Genomic DNA, 20,916 nt, shown 5'->3' on the forward strand with positions numbered 1-20,916 from the left:
AGGTGAATATTCCTGAAAGACAAATAAACTAAGGATTGCTGAGTAAATCTCACATTTTCACATTATCTCAAATTTTCACATGAGGGACACACCCCTTTATGTTAATACCTCTTGAGTCCAAATCTGCTTTCACTTTTTTTATGAAAATTGGCCAAGTTTCTTTCTTTGTAAACATATTTTTATTTTTTAATTAACTAATTTTCCTTCAAGGCTGACTCTCTACTCCTTTAGCTACAGCTCCATTCCTCATCCACTTCTCCTAACCTCTTCACTCCATTTTCCCATGAGTCAAATGGTGACAGCAGTAGCATTAAGTCCTAACATTTTTGCAGGGAGGTGGTGAGGCCAGATGTGGCTTGATCCCTCCCCTTTGAGATCCTCAGTAACTATTAGAAGTTCTTGTGATTTTTAATACTGGGATGGGTCTTCCAGGGCAGTGAGTCCAGGATGTACTAGGGGGAGCAGATGGTTCTAGTCCTACTTACCAGAAGCAAGCAAAATCAAGAGAAGAGACATGAAGGATGGCGGTTGTGGAGAGACAGCTTGCAGTTTTTCCCCCAGAATCCAGTGGGTGGGCTCAGGAGTTGGGCGAGTATCCCAGAGGCTGTGGGGGGAAGATTGGAAAGTCTGGGCAAGGTAATGGAAGGATGGGTTACACTTATTGGAGTTGGCAGAGCTGGGGGCAATCCGGAAGGGGCAGTTACAAGGATGAAGGCTTTGCGATCAGGGGCCTTGGGGCAGGAGCAGATGACAAGGAGTCCTTGTAGGGTAGGAAGGATTCGTGTTAGGTGTCCATCACCCAGCACCGCGTGGCCTGCTGTCCCCAATTGCTCACCTGTGCAGGCTGGAGCAGGCCCAGCTTCCTCTGGCTGGGAGAGAACATTCCTCCTCATCCCCACCCCTCCCCGGGCAGCTCCATCGTCACTCTTCTCCATTTTCATCTCCGCCTCCACACCACCTGTGATACCTCCCTTCCAGCAGCGCCTTGGCTCTCGGGGGAGCGTGAGTGAGCGGAAGTGAGGGGTGTCTGGGTGTGAGCCACGCGGATTCACTTGTGGGTGGTGGGAAAAATCGAACCCCATCAGCCTCTTCCCAACCTCCTCTCCAGCCTTCACCTGCCAAAACGACTGGGATCTGGGGAGGGGTGAAAGGCAAGGGAAAGAGACGCCGATGGCTCGGTTCATTCATGATTCTGTTTCCTGAAAAAGCTGGACCAAGTGCGCATCTTGGAGGCTCCAACGGCGCTGGGTGTGGGGCCGCCCCTTCCCAGGGAGGCAGGCTCCGCCATGGGCAGATGCTTCACTGCGGTCCTCGGGAACAGGACGAGCAGCTCAGGCAGGCTCAGCTGTGCAGGCAGGCACCGGGATTTGGGGGACCCGGCCCCCTCATCCCCGTGTCTCTCCCGCTGTCTAGGCCCCTCTTTGGGAGGTGTGCTTTTAATGCCGCGTGACGACTTCCAGACAGCGCGCAGGGGAGGCTGCCGGGGTGGCTGGCAGCCAGGGCCTGCCAGCGCCTGCCTTTTCTGGGAGCCCACGCAGAAGCTTCCGTGGGCCTCCAGGGACAGACTTCCTGCTGGAAGGCAGCAGACTTGATTGTGTGTGCCTTTGCCACCAGGCCTAGGGCAAGATCGGGCAGATGCGTTCGCTGGGCAGGGTGGGAGGATGCAAACAACTCTCGGCTGGGGTCTCAAGACTATGCCAGGACCACTGTCTCTACAATACTGCTAACTCCACAGCACAGGACCCCAGCTCAGTTCTCTGGTTTGGGATTATGTATTAGCGTAATCTCGGCTCTGCCTGCCTTGTTGTGAATTTATTACAACAATGCCCAAATTAGTCAGGCCTCTGGACCCCCACTGACCCTTAGTGGAAGTCACCTGTTACGTAGAAGCTGGGGCTCAGGTGTAAAGGGCGGACGCTGCTTTTCCCATCAGGAAGTTTTAGATTTGTGTATTTGTCATGATTGTCCAACAGATGGCAGTAAAGTGTCTCAAGGAAGGGATGCTTCTAGCTCATTTGCACAAAGGTCCTGTATCGGCTAATGGTGGCCCTGTAGAGAGAAATCAGTTCCAGGGAGAATTTTCTAAAAGGCAATAATACATCAAATGGACAAATCACAGGTCAACTTTAAAGCTGACGTGGGGGACAGTTCCCATAATCTATGCCAGGCCCTATCTCTCCCATCCTTGCTCAGTCTTTGGAAGAGGAATGAACCTGCTGGTTCTGCTCTTCCTGTTTCCTCACCTATTTCCATTTCTGTCCCCTGACAATGCTTAGCCAGGCTGTGAGCGAAAAGCACCATGCCTTAGGTGACAGCGTTGGTGCTGTCATCATTGGTCTTTACCTTTGTGAAGCATCAGACCTCCTTATTTATTCTACTCAGGGGATCATCAGGTTTTGCCTAGCTACACAACAGCCTTATGGGGCAGAGAAAGCTGGCACAGGAGTTGTCCATGCCAACCTGTCTTCTAAGCCTTTGGGTGCTTAGCCAATGTTGGAATGTATTCTAATTCCTCTGCAGACAGCAGCTGACCATTGTTTTGTTTTGAGATAGGGTCTCACTATGTAGCCCTGGCTGGCTTTGAACTCTAGAACCTATTTGCCTCAGCCTCCTGACTGCTGATTTGGTTCTTACAGGGTTTTTTTCCCCTTTAAAAGTGAAATCAAAAGAAGAAAAATACTCAGTGACACATAAAATTTCTAAGATTCCGATGTCAGGGTCCATAAATAAAGTTTCACTGGGACCCAGCTGCACTCATTTGTCACACAGTATTGTGCATAGCTTTTTTCGTGCTCTACCTACAGGATTGAGTCATTGTAACTCAGTCCAAATAGTCCACACAGCCAAAAATATTTTCGATCTGGCACTTTACAGAAAAAGATTGCTAGTCCCTGAGCTAGAGCACTGGACACCCTAAGGTAGCTTGGGAAGGGTCCTGGATTTCAAGACAAGGAACCTGGGTTGGAGCTCCTTTTTGCATTGTGCTGCTGGGAAAGTTGCTGTCTCCTCTGAACTGGGTTTCCTTATGTGTAAATGACAATGACAACAGACTTGGCTCTGTCTAAATCCTGTGACCATTGTACGGTCTTTGGGGCCACAACTGAGATCAAGGTGCTTGAATATTACCGAGAACAATTAATCATTGTTCAATGAATGGAACAAAGATACAGGTATTTAAAAAGAGGTGCCCTTTAAATATGCATTCGATGGCCACTGTCCATACCTCTAGTCTTTGCATTCATTACAGACTTGCCAAATCATGTATATATTTTATTTTCATCTATGGAATCCAGTCTCTTCAATGGATTTCTGTACTATGGCACAGGGTGGGAATGGGGTGGAGAAAGCAAGGGAGATGGAGGGAAGCCAGTTGGAGACATTTCAATAGTTCAAGGGAGATATGCTGGTGGGCTGGTTCAAGGTAACCTTTTAGTTAAGGCTGACCCAAAGAATATATTCATCTATCCCAAGGAATATGTTACTAGATGAAAACAGAAGTTCCCTTTCTCTTTGATTTATTCCTACATTCTGTTTAGTAATGTCCTTTTGGAGCCAATGTTGAGTGACTTGTTTCTGACTCTGTCATTGATAGCAGTGATGGCAATTCATGGGGCGATGGATTAATGGTGTGGTATGACTTAGGGGGCCTCTATTCTGCTCTCTCTAAACCCTTGTTGAGCTAAGGTGTTTTCTGTCCTTGTCTCCAGGTAACAAGTACGAAATCAAGGTATATACTGGTGATGTGATTGGTGCAGGGACAGACGCCGATGTTGTCATCAATATCTTTGGAGAGTATGGAGACACAGGTATAGATTTGGATGTTTTCTTCCCAAGCCATACCCTCTACTGCATCTTAGATGGGATATTTCCCTACAAGAAATAATATTGTAGAAGAAGCCAGTGTGAGCCTCTTTAGTCCCCTCTGTTAAGCATCTCTTTTCTTGTAATGGCTTGTTTTCTTCATAGCTTGCCCTGGGCAACAAGGTGTCTGTCTTGTGTTGTAAAATATGTGCACATAATAGGTTTTCAGAATAAAGTATATTTGCATTTATAGTTGGTTTAAATTAGACTATGAACAAAATCAAACTCTATCTCCAGGGAACTCATTTGCACTTAATTTCTTTATCCCCACGAGCTCTATGTCCATCTGAGCAGTGTATGGTCTGAGCCAGAGAATTGGGTTAGACTAGAATGAAACTAGGGGCTAGAATTCCATTTGGCCTCCCAGATGAAGCAGGACCAGATCACAGACAGAACTAGGAAGAAGTTTAGGTCAGAAGAACTGAGGCAGGTGCCTTTCTCCTGCTTCTGATAATTAAGTAGAATAATATAGGCATCATAAAAGCTATAGAGGCCTGGGAATTTTGTATACAGCATATTAAAGCATTTAAAAATGAATCACAGAATTTATAAGACATAAAAAAGAACTCTCCAGGTACCAGCAATGAAGAGGGAACTCAAAACCAAAGTGGTAACTATGAATTGATGTTATGGCTCTTAGAAGAAGGAAGCTTTCATGCTCAATAGCCTAGAGGATTGATTTTTATGCTCATTTAGGTTAGAAAATGAGACCTTGACCCTGCATGAGGCAAGAGATTTGAATTTAGAACTGCAGATAAAGACAAGAGTCCTGAAGGTTCACAGGGACATCTTCAGTGAAAAAAGTAGAACAGGAAAAAAAAATCATCAGCACTATAAATCCATCCCCACAAGAGCTTCACATTAAAAAATATGATATCAGTAGCTTAGGCATATATTTCAAAGGAACTTGAGGTCTGATATTGTTCTGCAAGTGTGATTTGGGACCCCTTCTTTCTCCACGTACAGAATATTTGACTTCATGGTGGTAACAAATACCTTTCATTTTTAGTACTTCATAGAAGCCCTTGTAAGATTGCATGAGATCCCCAAGTATGAAGTTCTAGAGATGAGTTTATTTTTCAAAACCGCAAGACACTCAAGGGAAAAAAATCCTTCATGGCTAAGCATTTATCAACACAGCAAACAAGATTTTATCCATAAGAATCTCAAAAAAGGCAGTAATCTGGGAAAGCCTATAATTTAAATTGTTTCAACCTATTAAAGACCTGAAAATTTGAAGAAAATAAAGTAATGTGAAAATAGCACATTTTCAAAAAGTCAAGAAGAAATAGAGGAAATGAAGCTCTGGTTACTAAAGATAAACACTTAGAATATATGTCAACCTATAATTTTATACAAGATAGGTTATCATTCCAGAGTGAGGCAAAACTAACTACTTTCCAAGCCAACAAAGAGAACTAGAGTTTACCACTCCTAGGTCTATGCTTAAACAACCACTACATTCAGAAAAGGGAAGTTGGGCATATGAAAAGCAAAGCTAAGCAAAAAGAAAAAAAGGAATGAATATGTGACAAATCTAAGCAAGCACTGATTACACAAAACACTATATGACTAATACAAAGGCAAGAGTAAAATCAATATTTGATAAGGAATATAGGTGGTGAGAGTTAAAATTTGATGAAGGTTTTAGCTGAGGCCCATCTTCTTACTTCTAGAAGAATAACTGTAGACTTTAAGAAGTCTACACTTAACTATTAATTTTAAGAAGTCAAGTATGAATAATAAAGTTTTAAGTTAAACACCAGAAGTAGAGATTCATAATCTATAATAGAATGGATAAAAGGAATGAAGATTCATCAACCCACTACCCAGTTGATAAGCATTAGCTAAGAGCAGTATTATCTATTACTGCTTCTCACTGATACACAACACATATTCTTTTCAGGCACATCATGGCCATGTACAAAACCACAAAGCAAATCTTAATAAATTCAAGTAAATCACTAACATAGAGACAACAGTCTCTGATTATAAAGTTATAAAAATTAGAAGAAACTTTGTCCTTTCAACCCACTTAGAAATTTAAAAGCGCACTTCTGAATAATCAAGGGAGAAATACTATTATGAATATTCTGATAGAATGTCCTTATCCCCGCAGCAAAAGCAGCAGTGGCCTATGAAACAAAATTTACTGGAAGAAGTGACAGAAACTGTGGCAACAACAAGTTTATAAGCTTCTGTTACTTATGACATTCTGTGTTCTACCAGAAGGGAATTTCAGAGTGAGATTGCAGTTTGGGAAAGCACTTTGACTCTGGGGCTATAGGATCTTTAAGCTGCATTATTGGAGCTGCATTACCCTCTTTCCTGGGGCCAGGGTCCAATATGCTATGGAGAATCTTGACTTCCAATCATCTTTGCTATGGTAGTATTTATGCTTGAAAGAGTACAAAACTCTCTGATAGCATAAAAAGAATCCCCAGTTTAAGCCTTGTGATTTTCATTATGTGGTATCATCTAGTCTTGTATATCGATACCTTGCAAGGATTGATTGTCTCAAGAACTGATTCTAGCCAGTTTCCAGAAAATCTATAGTCATCAAAGCAACTGGAGCAGTGATGAAAAGACATTAGACCCTCTGGGCTCAGTATCTCAAGCCTGTACTCCTAGCTACTGGGGAGACAGAGATCAGGGGATCTCCATTCCAGGTCAGCTTAGACAAAAAAATATTTGCCAGGTTCCATTTTGACCAAATCGTTAGGCAGAGTGGTCATGCCTAGCATCCCAGCAACACAAGAATGCACAAATAGGAGGGTAAAAAATATCCAGGCTGGTAAAGGTAGAAAATAAGACTGTAGCTAAAAAATAGTAAGGGGATTGATGGTCAAGAAGTAAATCACCTGCCTAACAAGTAGGAGGTCTTGAGTTCGGTAAGCCCCAATAGTAGGCACACACACACACACACACACACACACACACGCACGCACACAGAGACCCTTAGACCCGTAGTATTGTTTAGGCAAAAATCTACTAAATATTTACAAAATATTGTTCTTACCAAATTATTAATTTGGATCTCCTTATATGAAGTGTTTCAAAGAGTTAAAGAGGTTATGTACACTGCTTCATTTTTATGAATTTATCTTCCAAAATCAGGTAGGCACACATAAAGGGAAAGAAATGCAAGATTTGTTTTATTTATGAAAAATGACCCAAAAATTCTAAATAAATATTAGCATGCTGAATTTATAATATTTATATAGATAGATATAGATAAATGACAAGTAATTTCTACTATACAAGATTTACTCAAGGAATTCAAGAATAATTTAACATTAGTCAACATAACCATTAAATTTATTATAGTAATAGATTAAAGAGAAAAGAATAGAATAACCTCAGAAATATTATAGCTAATCTTAATTTCCATTCATCACAGTACAGAAAGTCCTAAGGACAGGAAAAAGGATAGCAAAATGAAATAAGAGCTATGATTGTTCAAAAATGAAGGAACAGTCTCCCTCCCTCTTTCCCTCCCTCCCATCCTTCCCTCCCTCTGTTGTGGGTCTCTGACATTGAACTCACTATATAGTCCAAGCTGGTCTCAAACTCATAATCTGTGAGTGTATTATTATAGTCAGCTAACAAACTTTCACTTTCATTTTCGTCATCTATCAAATCCAGGAATGATGATAGAACATTTAACAAAGGCCCTAGATACAAGATTAATAGACCAAAAATTAATAGCAAAACAACTGTCAATTCAAACATTTAAATTTAAATATATCACTTAAATTAGCAATTACATGGTACTTAAGAATAATTCTCTGGAAAAATATAAACTTTTATTGAAGGATATAGAAGAATATGTAAAGAGACAATTGTGTTCAAGGATCAGAAAAAAACTCACTTACTTAGATATTAAAATTCAGGTTATAAAAATTCAGGTTATAGCTGGATTTGTGGGTCATATCTGTAATCTTAACACTCAGGAGGTTGAAGTAATAAGACCAAGGGTTCAAGGCCAGCCTGGTTTCGATAATGAGAGTCTGGATGAATACACACACACACACACACACACACACACACACACACACACACACAAACTAAAGAGCAACTAGGTAACTGAAAATTTCCTAGGTTTTTCTATAAATGCAATGCAATTTTCATCTGTTTTCCAAAAGGCAATACCCTGAAGCTTAGACTCCTATTAAAATGCATGTAGAACCATAAAGGGTTAAATATTGTCAATATGGATTTGAATAATGAAAAGAACATGAGTAATATTAATAATGTAGGAACATTTATCCTTCCAGATATTAAGATATTGTAGATCTCTACAAACTAAATGAATGTGACATTGTTAAAATAAATAAAACAGACTAATGGAACAGAATAAATAGTGTAGAAATACACAGGGGTTGGCATTATAAATCAGTTTGAAGATGAGGTGTCTAATTACTGGTATTTGAACAATTGTCTAACCATTTGAGAAAGGATAAAATTATAACCTTACCTTTCACTATGCACAAAAATAGCTTCCAGATGGGCTAAAACTTAAATGTAAAGAATCAATTCTATAAAAAATTTTAGAAGAAATTTTAAGAAAGTGTCTTTTAAGATTTTTAAATTAGGGATGAGGCTTTTAAAGCAATTCACCAGTAGCACAAAAAGCAAAACATATTAATCAAGACCAAAAAATGCCTTCATGATTAAAAATAGACAAAAGAAAGATAATAGAAAAATAAAGGATACAAACAAAAATTATGAACGAATGATACATATATATGTATATGTATAAATAGAACATATGCTCATTCTCCTCAAATAAGTAAGGAAATACAAACTAAAACTACCATGAAATACTATTCTACACACACTAATAAAAACTTTGAAATGTGCATGTTAATAATATAGTGCAAAAGGACCTCCTAAGCAGGCAGGAATAGCTATACTCATATCTGATAAAGTTAATTTCAAATAAAAATCTGTGAAAAAGACACAGAAGGTCATTTTAGACTAATAAAGGGGACTGTCAAGAGGAAATATTCATCTCTAACATTTATTTGCCAAATATTGGTGTATTCAATTGCGTAAACAAACACAGCTGGACTTAAAAAGCACAGATAAATGCGGCAGTAGCATGGGAGACTTCAAGACCTCGTTCACACCAACAGACAGGTCATCTAGACAAAGCATCAGCAAAGAAATCTCAGAATTAAATGATACTGTAGACCAAAATGGACTTGACAGACATTTACAGAATATTTCATGCAACAGCTGCACAATATACATTCTTCTCAGCAACCTATGGAAATTTCTCCAAAAATAAAAAGCAAATGTTAGCAAATGTGAGAAAATCAAAATAATTTCCTATGTTCTATCAGGCCATAATGAAACAAAACTAGAGCTCTACAGCAAAAGAGATGACAAAAATATGCGAACACGTAGAAATGGAACCACACATTGTTAAATGATGTTGAAGAAATGAGTGGAGAAAGGCAAACGTTCCTAAAATCTAATGAAAATGGGACCAGAACCTACCAGAACCTCAGGGACACAATAAAGGCAGTGCTAATGGAAAAGTTTATAGTTATAAGCCTCTACATTACAAAACAGCGCCAGAGTGATCTCAACTAAATAACCTGATGGGGCATCTGAAGCTCTTAGAAAAACAAGAATTAGCCAGACTCCAAATTAGCAGACAGAAATAAGATTTAGGGCAAAACTTGATGAGATAGAGACTAAAAACTAGTCAAAGAAGCAATGAAGCAAGAAGTTGGTTCTTTGAAAAGATAAATAAGGTAGAGGAATCTTTAACCAACCTGACCAAAAAGAGAAGGGACATGGAGTCAGCACTGCCAAAGAAGTCTGTTAACTGATCAGGTTCTAGCTAGAGCTCCTATACCAATCATCACAGTTCAGGACAAACAGTGTGCAAAAGCAGGCAAGCCTCAGATAAAGGGATGGGCATAGAGATCATTTTATGGGGACAAAGACTCCAGTTATAAGCCCAGTTATAAGACTTTGGCACCAGCCACACAAAGGTAAACCAGGCCTTGCCAGAGACTGGAGGATATAAGGAGTCTTTAGATCTCAGTGGAGAGCCGCCCTTGACTTTGCAAGAGGTCTTTCAGTGGGTGGACCGTTAAGGCTTGGAGTTGGCTCTCTCTTCTCTTCTGGTCTTTTTGTGACTTTCTTGCATCTATACATACAGGGGAGCGTAGGTTGGAAAGCGGAAAGGACAACTTTGAAAGGGGAGCTGAAGATAAGTTCTTACTGGATGCCCCGGATTTGGGGCAGCTGATGAAGATCAATGTGGGCCACAACAACAAGGGGAGTTCTGCAGGTTGGTTCCTGTCCAAGGTGGGTTCAGCAGATTGCTTATGGTCTCTGGGGCCTGGGAAGGGGGCTTCTGCTTTTCACAGGGTCATATCTCAGCCCAATTTCCCTCTCAAGTTCTGTCTGCTTCTACTGGGCTGCCTAAGACATCTATTAATCAGCTTGCCATCCAGACTGACTTTGTTACTCCTAGAAATCCCAGCTCCCTCATTTGACCCAGTCAGGGCCTAATCATCCTTCAAGACTCTACCATAACTCTGGTTCTACTAGAACCTTTCCCTGTATCGTGCTCGCCAATTACCCAGTGTGTGAGGGAGGGCTTAACTTTTTCTGTGCAAAACAGGTCCCTGCTTAAATGGGTTATATAAAGTTAGTAAAAGTAACTCCAATATTAAGGAAGGAAAGCTGCTCAATCACACCTGGCACTTTGAATCAACCTGAAAGTATTGACTCCTAGGCAGGCTCCACATGTTCCCTTTTGTTCTGAGCTTGTGCTGGTGGAAGTGAGGCTTCAAGACCTAGAGTATGACCTATCTGGGAGGAAGAAGGAAGAAATGACCTCTGTTTGGGGTCATCTTTTCTTTCCCTCCCACTTCTTTGGGAATATCTTGTCCTTTCTGATCTTCTTATTGGTTAGCCTTGCCTTTTGGTACTGATGTGTGCCTGCCACCATAGAATATAGAGCTGGCTCTGCTATGGACAAGCCTCTTTCTGTGGCGTGCCTCATCTGTAGGGGCTCAGCTCACCATCACCCCCAGTTTGCCTCTTACCTCTTGGAAGGACAGCCTTGCTGGTGGGCTTGTCAACAGGTGAAGAATTCCCCCAGGGACAAATGGCTCTTGTTTTATATTAGGTCATTGCTCCTCCCTCTCTTCCTCCCCCCCCCTCTGTCTCTGTCACTCAGTCTCACTCAGTTTCTGTCTCTCGCACACCAATAAGAAACAACATATACCCTCCTATTATTCAGCACAAAGGGTGTTTCTATCCTTCCAGCCTTGGTTTATAGTTGCCCTTCCCTGGGCCATTTTCAGGAACCTCTTAGCTCCTGAGCATATTCTAGAAGACATACGTAATCTCAGTCTCACCAATGTAGTTCCCATAGGAATCCCTATGGTTTTACAGCTGACGATTTCTATTACCATCCTGCCATTGGTTGACCTTTCCTGACTGGGGTCTCATTCAGGACTGGGAATTCCTCTTGCCTGGACTTCTCGGGCTTCCAGTTCTTGCATCCCCATCTTCCAGGGATACACTTTTTGTTTGTTTGTTTATTGCCTTTAAGTAGTTGTACAAAGAGGTTTTAATTGAACATGTTACTTTAAAAGTACAATGCATCTTGATCCATGTTACTCCTTCCATGCTTCCTCCCCATCTCTCCCAACCCTACCCATCTACTCCAATCACCTAGTTCCATTTTTGCATATGCAGGGCCACATTTCTTTCTCTCTTTTGCCAGTTGTGGGGCTTGAACTCAGGGCCTGGGCTTTGTCCCTGAGCTTCTTTTGCTCAAGGCTCGCAATCTACCTTGAGCAACAGCACCACTTCTGGCTTTTTCTGTGTATGTGGTACTGAGGATTCGAACCCAGGGCTTCATGCATGCTAGGCAAGCACTCTACCACTGAGCCACCTTCCCAGCCCCAGGGCCACATTTCTTGCTTCAACTTCCAGAAATGCCCTGCAACAGTGTTGGGAGCCAGGGCTTGGGAATTCAAGCCAAGGGGTAGTTGAGAGTCATCCTTGGATGGCTCTTCGAGCTTTGCTTGGAAACAGCTGTGTCCTGTGAACAGCTTTCCTTGGGCCAGAAGGAGAGAGAAAGTGCATTATTGGAGGACACTCCAGTAACTGGAGGGGTTGGATAGATCACCAGCTGTACCCCGGATGACCCTTAAGCATGCTGTGTTGTTCTTCTTCTTAGATTGTCATTGAAGATATTGGGAACAAAAGGAAATATGACTTTCCCCTTAACCGTTGGCTGGCTTTGGATGAAGATGATGGCAAAATCCAAAGGGATATTTTAGTGGGTGGAGCTGAAACCACAGGTAGGACTGTGAAAGGGGAGACTTCCCGGCCTAATACTCACTTTCAGCCCGAGGGTTAGTGCTAACATGTGTGACCTGGGTAGGCAGTTATTGGAGCAGGAGCCTGGCAGGCCTCTAGCCAGTAATCCTGCTGTTCATGATATGGTCTGGCCCTCTGGACTTAAGGCCCTGTTGATACCAAAGCATCCAGAGCAGTGGCCCTGAGTGGCATCAACTGTTTAGGCTAAAGAAGCCCTTCACAGGAAGAAGCCAGAATGTAAACTTCTGACCTGCTTCATTTCTAGCAGTCCTTGTGACCACTTACAATGCAAGCACTGTATTTCCCCTATTTGTCAGATGAAGAAATCGAGGCACGTAGAAGAAATCCATCTTTTGTCATACAACTGACAAACAACAAATTCCATATGTGATCTGCCTGCCCACAAATTCCACAGAAAACCTCCAACTCCCAGCCTGTCTGAATGTTCCAGAAAAACTCACATATGTCATTATACGTATCTGAGAACATGCTCTGTCACTGAAACTTTTACAGCTCACCCCTGCCTAGAAATAAAATTCAGGTTCTGTAGTATAGTGTGCAATTCATTCCACCATTTGGCTCCAGTTCATCCTATCCTGTCAGAAATCTCTTCCAACACCTCTGCTTCCACAGCCCTTCCTGCTCCCCCACTGCATGCACTTTGCTCTGAATGATCCTCAACACCTGTCATTCTCCCCCCCACCACATGAACACACTTCCCTCTTTTCCCTACTCTCCCAGATTTCCTCACACTTTTCTCTCCTTTTGTCCTGAGAATCTGCTTAACACCTCATCTCATGATGCAATTTCTCTCCTTCCTGCTTCTCAAATCCCCGCTTCCAGTTGCTTCCCCTGAGCCTTTCCTGACTTACCAAGACTGGGCGATTTTTCCTTTCCTTGCTCCTTGTATCTTGGATAGCCTCTGCTGCTATTGTTCAAGACAGTTAAAGCTCTTCTGCTTCACATCTTCCATCCTAACCTTTGGGCATGCTGGCATGGCTTGCTTATTGTGAGGTGTCATAAGTCATTGCAACAAAAGTGTTCAAACCTTCATTAGAACAGATTGGCTATGATCCAATCAACTGTGTTAAGATTACTGTCTCTCAGTGATGGAGGAAGAGGGGAAATGACAGCAGGTGGGACTTTCTCCTCATCCAGGCTGTGGAAGTATGTCTGTCATGAGAAAGCCACCCTTCCAAGTGCTTTGGAAAAAGAAAGCTTGAGAGTCAGTTTCTTAGAACAGTGCCTTTCCTTTTTGTCTTCATAGACTCCCAAAAGCTTGGCATTTGGTGGATGTTTGCTGAACTAAAGAAAGTGTGAATGCATGAATGAATAATGCATCCATGCAAATTGCTTTACAATTTGGCTTCAATTTATCTCCCATGTCTTCCTTCCAAATAAGCTTGGGATATTTATTTCTGTGGAGTCACAGATGAGGGCATAGGGTAAGGTAGAGTTAGGGATGGGTGAAGGAAATTAATAAAGTTTAAAATGTTGATTGCCTTATATTCCAGGACAGAATGAATGAATGCAGGCCAGGAGAATTTCTGATCTGAGTACTTGTTTATCTTTGGTGCTTTCTCCATTTACGGGTTAAGCCTACCACCCCTCTTTACTTCCTCTTCCTTAGAATTCCAAGTCATTACGATGCTTCCTGACTGACCCAAACCTAACATGGTACAATATCCTCTCTTTCCTTCAGTCTTTCCACTCAAGTGGTAAAGGAAGAAGGATATGATTTTTCAATAAAAAAGTTATATTTATCAGGTATCAGCTAAAGAACAAGCTAAATGGATAAAGTAGTTCAGGATCTAACTCTCCACTAATGGAGTTGACTATTATAATTAGATTAGACATAACAGAATTCATGTGGCAGCTATTAACGATGTACACATGGTAATTAACATTCATAATAAGTACTATTCTTATCCAGCCCAAGTTCCTCCTTCTCTTTGTTAGTTTCCTGTAATCAGTACTGGCTGTCAGTTTCCTGTGGTAATAGAGGAACTTTCTTCTCTAACTCAGGTACACTGACACATAAACTTTGAAAATATGAATTGGTGAGGGGCATTGGATATGGTCTGAGGGAGGAAGACTTGAGGTGGAACAGAACTATGTGGAAGAGTCATGTCTCGGGATTCCAGAGCCAGGATGGGGGAAGGGGAATTATCACAATGCAGCTCACTTTGAGCCCTTGTCTCCCCTATTTCCACAACAGCGATCACCTATATTGTCACCATCTTCACGGGGGATATCCGGGGAGCTGGGACCAAATCCAAAATCTACTTGGTTATGTACGGAGCCAGAGGGAATAAGAATAGTGGGAAGATCTTCTTGGAGGGAGGCGTGTTTGACCGAGGTCGTACAGATATCTTCCAGATAGAACGGGCTGTCCTCCTCAGCCCCCTCAGTCGGGTCTCCATTGGCCATGGTAATGTGGGCGTCAACAGAGGCTGGTACTGTGAGAAGGTAAGAAGGGACTACAGGAGAGCGTTCCCTGATTCTACCCCTCTCTTCTTTTAACCTTTCAGTACAAGCTTTAACCTGAATCCTATGCTCTACTTCCTTTAGACTAATTATAGAGCCCACAAGCAATTCCTTTCATTGGCCATTTTGGGGGAAACATGCACATCCATCCTGATTTGTTGGTGGTCAGGAATGGGGGCCATTCTTTAAACACAGGGTGGGTAAACCAAAGATGCTCACTTAGTGGCTATAATTATTGGCTTCCTGGTGCAGTGTTTTACCTCAGTTTACAAAACACTTTATCAAAAAGCAAATGTAAAATATATACATTTAAAATACATGTACTTATATATATATATATATATTATGGAATACTGTATTTAAGGAATAGTTATGTATATAAAGAAAACAATAAAATATAATAATAGAGGTAATAGAACCATATAGATAATGATTTTTATTCATTTATTTATTTATTTTAATATATATTTTTCATTGTAAAGATGCTGCACAGAAGGGTTACAGTTACATGAGTAAGGTAATGAGTACATTTCCTATGGAGCATTATTAACCCCTCCTTTGTTTTTCCCCTACCATTCCTCCCCCCCCAAAAAAGTTGTAAAGTTCGTTTTCAACATAGTGTCTTGTACATCTCATTGTTACAATGGGTCATCCTATATCCTTATTTCAGCATTTTGTTATTTCCCTTCCCCTCCCCAAATTGTGTATACAAGATGTAGGACACCGGAATCAAATACAGGCGTTATACTATGGGAGAAGAACATACAAAAGAAACAAAAGATCCCGTAGTACATTATAAGTACATTAAAAACAACAGCAAAAAAGATAAAACCTCTTGTATCCCTATCTTGGGGTTCATTTCACTTAGCATCATCTTATATGGTCATATGTGCATAGCTTTTGACCTTTTTTGCTTGTTCTAGGCATACACTAGTGATTGCAGATAAGAGAAATCATGGGGCCTATGTTTCTTTGGGCCTGACTTACTTCACTTAATATAACTTTTTTCCAAGTCTTTCCATTTCCTAATGAATGGGGCAGTGCCATTTTTTCTGATGGAGGCTTAGAATTCCATGTTGTCTTGATCCATTCATCTACTGAGGGGCATCTGGGTTGGTTCCATATCTTAGCTATGATAAATAAGGCTGCAATAAACATAGTTGTGCTGGTAGCTTTAGTATGGTCTTGTTTGTGATCATTTGGGTAAATGCCCAAAAGTGGGATTGCTGGGTCATAGGGGAGCGCTATGTGGAGTCTTTTGAGGAACTCTATTCTGCTTTCCAAAGTGATTTCCTGATTATAGCCATTCTAACTGGGGTGAGGTGGAATCTCAATGTTGTTTTGATTTGCATTTCTTTTATGGCTAGAGAAGTTGAGCATTTCTTCATGTGTCTATTGGCCATTCTTATTTCCTCTGCAGAGAAGTCTCCCTTTAAGTCTTTAGCCCACTTGTTTATCGGGCAGTTGTATCTTTGAGGATTTGTTGTTGGGGGATTTAATTTTTTGAGTTCTAAGTATATTTTAGATATGAGACCTTGTCCATTGTATGGCTAGTGAAGATCCGTGGGCTTTCTATTGATCTTGCTTGCTATGTCTTTTGCCATGCAGAAGCTCTGCAGTTTCATGCAATCCCATTTGTCCAACCTTTCTTTGATTTGTTGTGTTTCTGGGTCTTTATTAAGAACATTTCATCCTGTGCCAAGGAGCCCTAGAGTTTCTCCTATTCCTTCCTGTAATGTTTTCATGGTGTCTGCTTGACTTTGGGGTCTTGGATCAATTTGGAGTTGATTCTGGTACAGAGTGATATATAAGGATCTAGCTTTAGTTTTCTATAGGTGTTTAACCAATTTTTGCCAGCACCATTTACTAAAGAGGCTGTCTTTCTTCCATTCTATTTTTTTAGCTCCCTTATTGAAGATTAGGTGACTATAGGTCTGTGGGTTCATTTCTGGGTCTTCAGTTCTATTCCATTGGTCCTCAGGTCTGTTCTTGCGCCAATAACAAGCTGTTTTGATTACTATGACTTTGTAGTAGAGTTTGAAATTTGGTATTGCTATTCGTCCAGCACTATTCTTTCTGTTAAGGATTGTTTTTGCTATTTGGGGTCTTTTATTGTTCCACATGAATTTTGGGTTGCTTCTTCTATTACATTGAAGAATGAGGTTGGAATATTGATAGGTATCACACTGAATTTGTAGATAGCCTTTGGCAGCATTGCCATTTCACGATGTTAATCTTCCCAATCCAGGAGCATGGGAGGTTTTTCCACTTCCTTAGTTCTGCTTTAATTTTCTTTTTTAGATTTTTAAAGTTTTCATCACAGAGGTCCTTCATTTCTTGTTAAATTAATGACTGGGTATTTTATTTTTTGTGGGGCTATTGCAAAAGATGATGCTTTCCTGATTTCAGCCATGCTCTTCTTGTTATTGGCATACAGAAAAGCCATTAATTTGGGGGGGGGGTAATTTTATACCCTGCTACTTTGCCAAATTTTTGGATCAGCTGGAGTAACATTGGACTGGAGTCTATGGGGGTTCTTTAAGTACAGGATTTTTACTTTTGTTTTGGTGCCAGTACTGGTACATGAACTCAGGCCTTGTGCTCTTGCTTGGCTTTTTGTTTTGTTTTGCACAAGTCTTGTGCCTTACCAGTTGAGTCACACTTCCACTTTCTAGATAATGATTTTTAAAGCTTCAATTACTTTTCTATATTGAGATTGAAATGTAGAACACTTTCATGCTTCCAAAATTCTTCTGTGTCCCTTCTCTTTTACAAAATTCTCTTCCCTCAAGGGAAGACACTATTAAAACTTTTGCCTCTATCATTTATCTTTTTTTGCTATTCAACAAAACAGTTTATGAATGGAATGCATCTTGATTAGTGTCTCCCCTTTCAACTCTATCTTGTCTTTAATTGGTAGTCTTCATTCAACATTGTATGTGAGAGATTCATCCAAATGATAACAGAAGCCATAGCTCATCCATTTCCCTGCTGTGAAGTAGTTCATTTATCTGGCCATTCTTCCATTGATGGATATTTTGGGGATAGTTTCTTGGTTTTTTATTATGATGCCATGAAAAACATTTGAACTATGGGATTACTTCTTGGCTTTTGATTCCATGAAAAGCTTGCAGGTTTATCTTTATACAAAACAGGCAAGAACCTCTCAAGACAGAAGTCTAGGTCACAGGACACGTGACTTTCAACTTTCAGAATCATTCTTTCAAAACCAGTGCAACAGTGATATCTGTACAACCTGTGGAGGGGGTTTGGGGGAAGGGAAAATCAGAGGAAAATGAAGGAGAAGGTAACAAGTTCGACAGCAAATGTACTTATTACCTTACTTATGTAACTGTAACCTCTCTGTACATCACCTTGACAATTAAAAAAATATTCTAGATTGTTTTCCAACCATTTTAGTTCTTAATTCATTTTAATCCTACAATGAGTGTTTCATTTTAAAAATCAGCTTTGGTGAGGCATAATTTAATATAATTGTATTCAGAAAACAATCTGTATGATACCATTTTTAATTGTTGAGATTTATTTATAATGCATGTTTAATTTGTATATACGAACCAAGAGTTGGGCATAAGATTTTGACTTTGTTTATTAAATTTTACTAATTAAGCATATTAGGCTTTCCTACTTCGGTAGCATGCTTGCCTCCCTCCCTCCCTCCCTCCCTTCCTCCCTTCCTCCCTCCCTCCCTCCCTTCCTTCCTTCCTTTCTTCCTTCCTTCCTTCCTTCCTTTCTTCCTTCCTTCCTTCCTTCCTTCCTTCCTTCCCTCCCTCCTTACCCTCCTTCCTTCTCTCCCTCCCTCCCTCCCCTCCTTCCTGATGCTTGTGGTCTGCCCTCCCAGGTGGTAATCCTGTGCCCCTTCACTGGTATCCAGCAGACCTTCCCCTGCAGCAACTGGCTGGATGAAAAGAAAGCAGATGGGCTGATTGAGAGGCAGCTCTACGAGATGGTGTCTCTCAGGAAGAAACGGCTAAAAAGTGAGTGTAGGGGACCTCACCTGGGGAACTCTCAGATAGGTCAGCAAATGACAAGATATCAGATTGTGGGGGTAAAAGCTTTGAGGGATTCCATTCCTACTTCTCAACTTTCCTCTAGAAAGAGAAAGGGTCTCCAAGGTGTTCAGTGCCCTAAAGCACAGACCATGTTCAGTTGTATACCTGGCACCATGGTTTACTCCCATGACCCCCATATTGAAGATGCTACTGTTATGGACAAGGGAATAAACTGAGTGTTCCACTACAGTGCACCCTCAACATACCAGACATGGTGTGGGTGGAGCCAGCCCTTCCCATTGTAAACCATGCTAATACATTTTAGACATTAAGAAGAGCATTAAGACCCCTTAGTTTTAAAAGCCAGGAATCCTTAGAGTTATAAATTTAGCACTTGTTCTAATAGATTTCTGAGAGTAGGACGTAATGTGTGTATAACTTACTCTTCAGTCTTGATCATTTCTTATTTTCTCCTCTTCCTCACTGATAACTTGAAAATTTCTTCACATGAAGTTTATAGCACAACTTGGCCTTGTCTCATAGAATTTGCTTGGTCCCTGTGGGTCTGGACGACTGACCTGAAGAAAGCTGGTACCAACTCACCCATCTTCATCCAGATTTACGGGCAGAAGGGGCGGACAGATGAGATTCTCCTGAATCCCAACAACAAATGGTTCAAACCAGGCACCGTCGAGAAGTTTAGGGTAGGAAAGAAATGTGGTAGGGTTGGGAGAAGGGGAAAAGGAGCCTGTAGGAGGTATTTGCCATGGGGATCCTAACTTGGTTTCCTCAGCCAGGTTTTAGACCACATTGGAAGATGAAATGGTAAAACAGAGACTTCAGGACCATGTAAAAGAAGGAACAATTTGATGCTTTATAGGCATTGTATTGAAAAGAATACAATTTGTGTGTGTGTGTGTGTGTGTGTGCATGCGCGCACGTGCACACCAGCACTGGGGCTTGACCTCAGGGCCTTGCACTCTTACATAGCTTTTATTGCTGGTGCTCTACCAGTTGAGCCACAGTTCCACTTCTTTTTTGCTGGCTAATTACAGTAGCATCTCCTAGACTTTTCTTCCTGGGCTGGTTTTGGACCTTAATCCTAGGATCTTTTGAATAGTTAGGATTATAAGCACTCAGTTGAAAGGGATACACTTTAGATGTAGCCCTTCATCTGAAACAGACCAGTCCCAAGCCTGGAGAAAGAAGCAGCATGAAATAACTTGGGACATCCAGGAAGAGGGTGACTTAGGAATCATTGTAGAACATAGCTCCTAAACACAGTTAATGCTAGATTGCCCAGTCTGGCTGCATTAGAGAATAAGGATCAATTTTAACAGAAAATATTATTTTTATAGCATTTGAAAGGAAATCCAGCTTTCTAACTTTCCAGTATGTATATAACTGCAGCAGGAGTCCCCCCACTCCCAGAAGTGCTGCTTTGACCTTTAGGAAGGAATAATTTGCAATTTGTTGCTGTCTTCTTAGAGCAACCCATCAGTGCCTCTATTCTAACACCAAGTTCATTGCTCTTTATGTATTTGTCTTCCTGCCAGACTTGAGCCCCCAGGGAAAGGGCATGACTGCTGTATTGATCTTTTTGTCTGTTTCAGTGCCCAGCAGAGTCCTAAGGCCGTGGGCCTGCGCTAATTTGTAGGGCTGCTGTATATATTTTGTTCCTGGAAATTTATTGCTTGGAAGATCTTCTTTAGGTTGGATCCCACTGTGGGTCAGTTATTTTTGTTCACTTTCACCATCCCAGACTGAACCCTTGTTCCACTGGCTCTCTTGGCTCTATGAGCTGCTGGTTACCAGAAACATGAGAGGCGAGAGTGTTGTGAGGATGGCTCAGTGCAAGCCTATCCTCACTCTGAAGAAACATCCACCTGCCCCCAGTCAGTTATGAGGATAAATGTATTTTCTGCATTGGGCCATTTGGCCCTTTTTTTCCCCTTATAGATTGAGCTCCCAGATCTCGGCAGATTTTATAAAATTCGGGCATGGCATGATAGAAGGAATCCTGGCTCTGGATGGCACTTAGAAAGGGTGAGATGCACCTTGGAGGGGGAGGTGGGGGAAAAGCCAGAAGTAGTGTCCCTTTTCCTGGCTGTGTTTATCTATCTATCTATCTATCTATCTATCTATCTATCTATCTATCTATCTATCTATCTATCTATCTATCTATCTATCTATC

The 20,916-nt window shown here is 41.3% G+C and overlaps 1 protein-coding gene across 2 annotated transcripts in view; it reads left to right on the forward strand.

Moving 5' to 3' along the window:
* Loxhd1 (lipoxygenase homology domains 1) overlaps window positions 1-20,916 on the forward strand; it is a 135,855-nt gene that overhangs the window by 27,565 nt on the left and 87,374 nt on the right. For both annotated transcript variants that reach the window (XM_013014849.1, XM_013014848.1), the window contains exons 5-11: window positions 3,708-3,806; window positions 10,040-10,188; window positions 12,080-12,203; window positions 14,441-14,691; window positions 18,572-18,707; window positions 19,266-19,426; window positions 20,682-20,768. In XM_013014849.1, coding sequence (XP_012870303.1) covers window positions 3,708-3,806; window positions 10,040-10,188; window positions 12,080-12,203; window positions 14,441-14,691; window positions 18,572-18,707; window positions 19,266-19,426; window positions 20,682-20,768 — 1,007 coding nt within the window. The remainder of the gene's footprint in view (window positions 1-3,707; window positions 3,807-10,039; window positions 10,189-12,079; window positions 12,204-14,440; window positions 14,692-18,571; window positions 18,708-19,265; window positions 19,427-20,681; window positions 20,769-20,916) is intronic.

This window comes from Dipodomys ordii, unplaced genomic scaffold, assembly GCF_000151885.1.
Source record: "Dipodomys ordii isolate 6190 unplaced genomic scaffold, Dord_2.0 Scaffold25, whole genome shotgun sequence".
NCBI lineage: Eukaryota > Metazoa > Chordata > Mammalia > Rodentia > Heteromyidae > Dipodomys > Dipodomys ordii.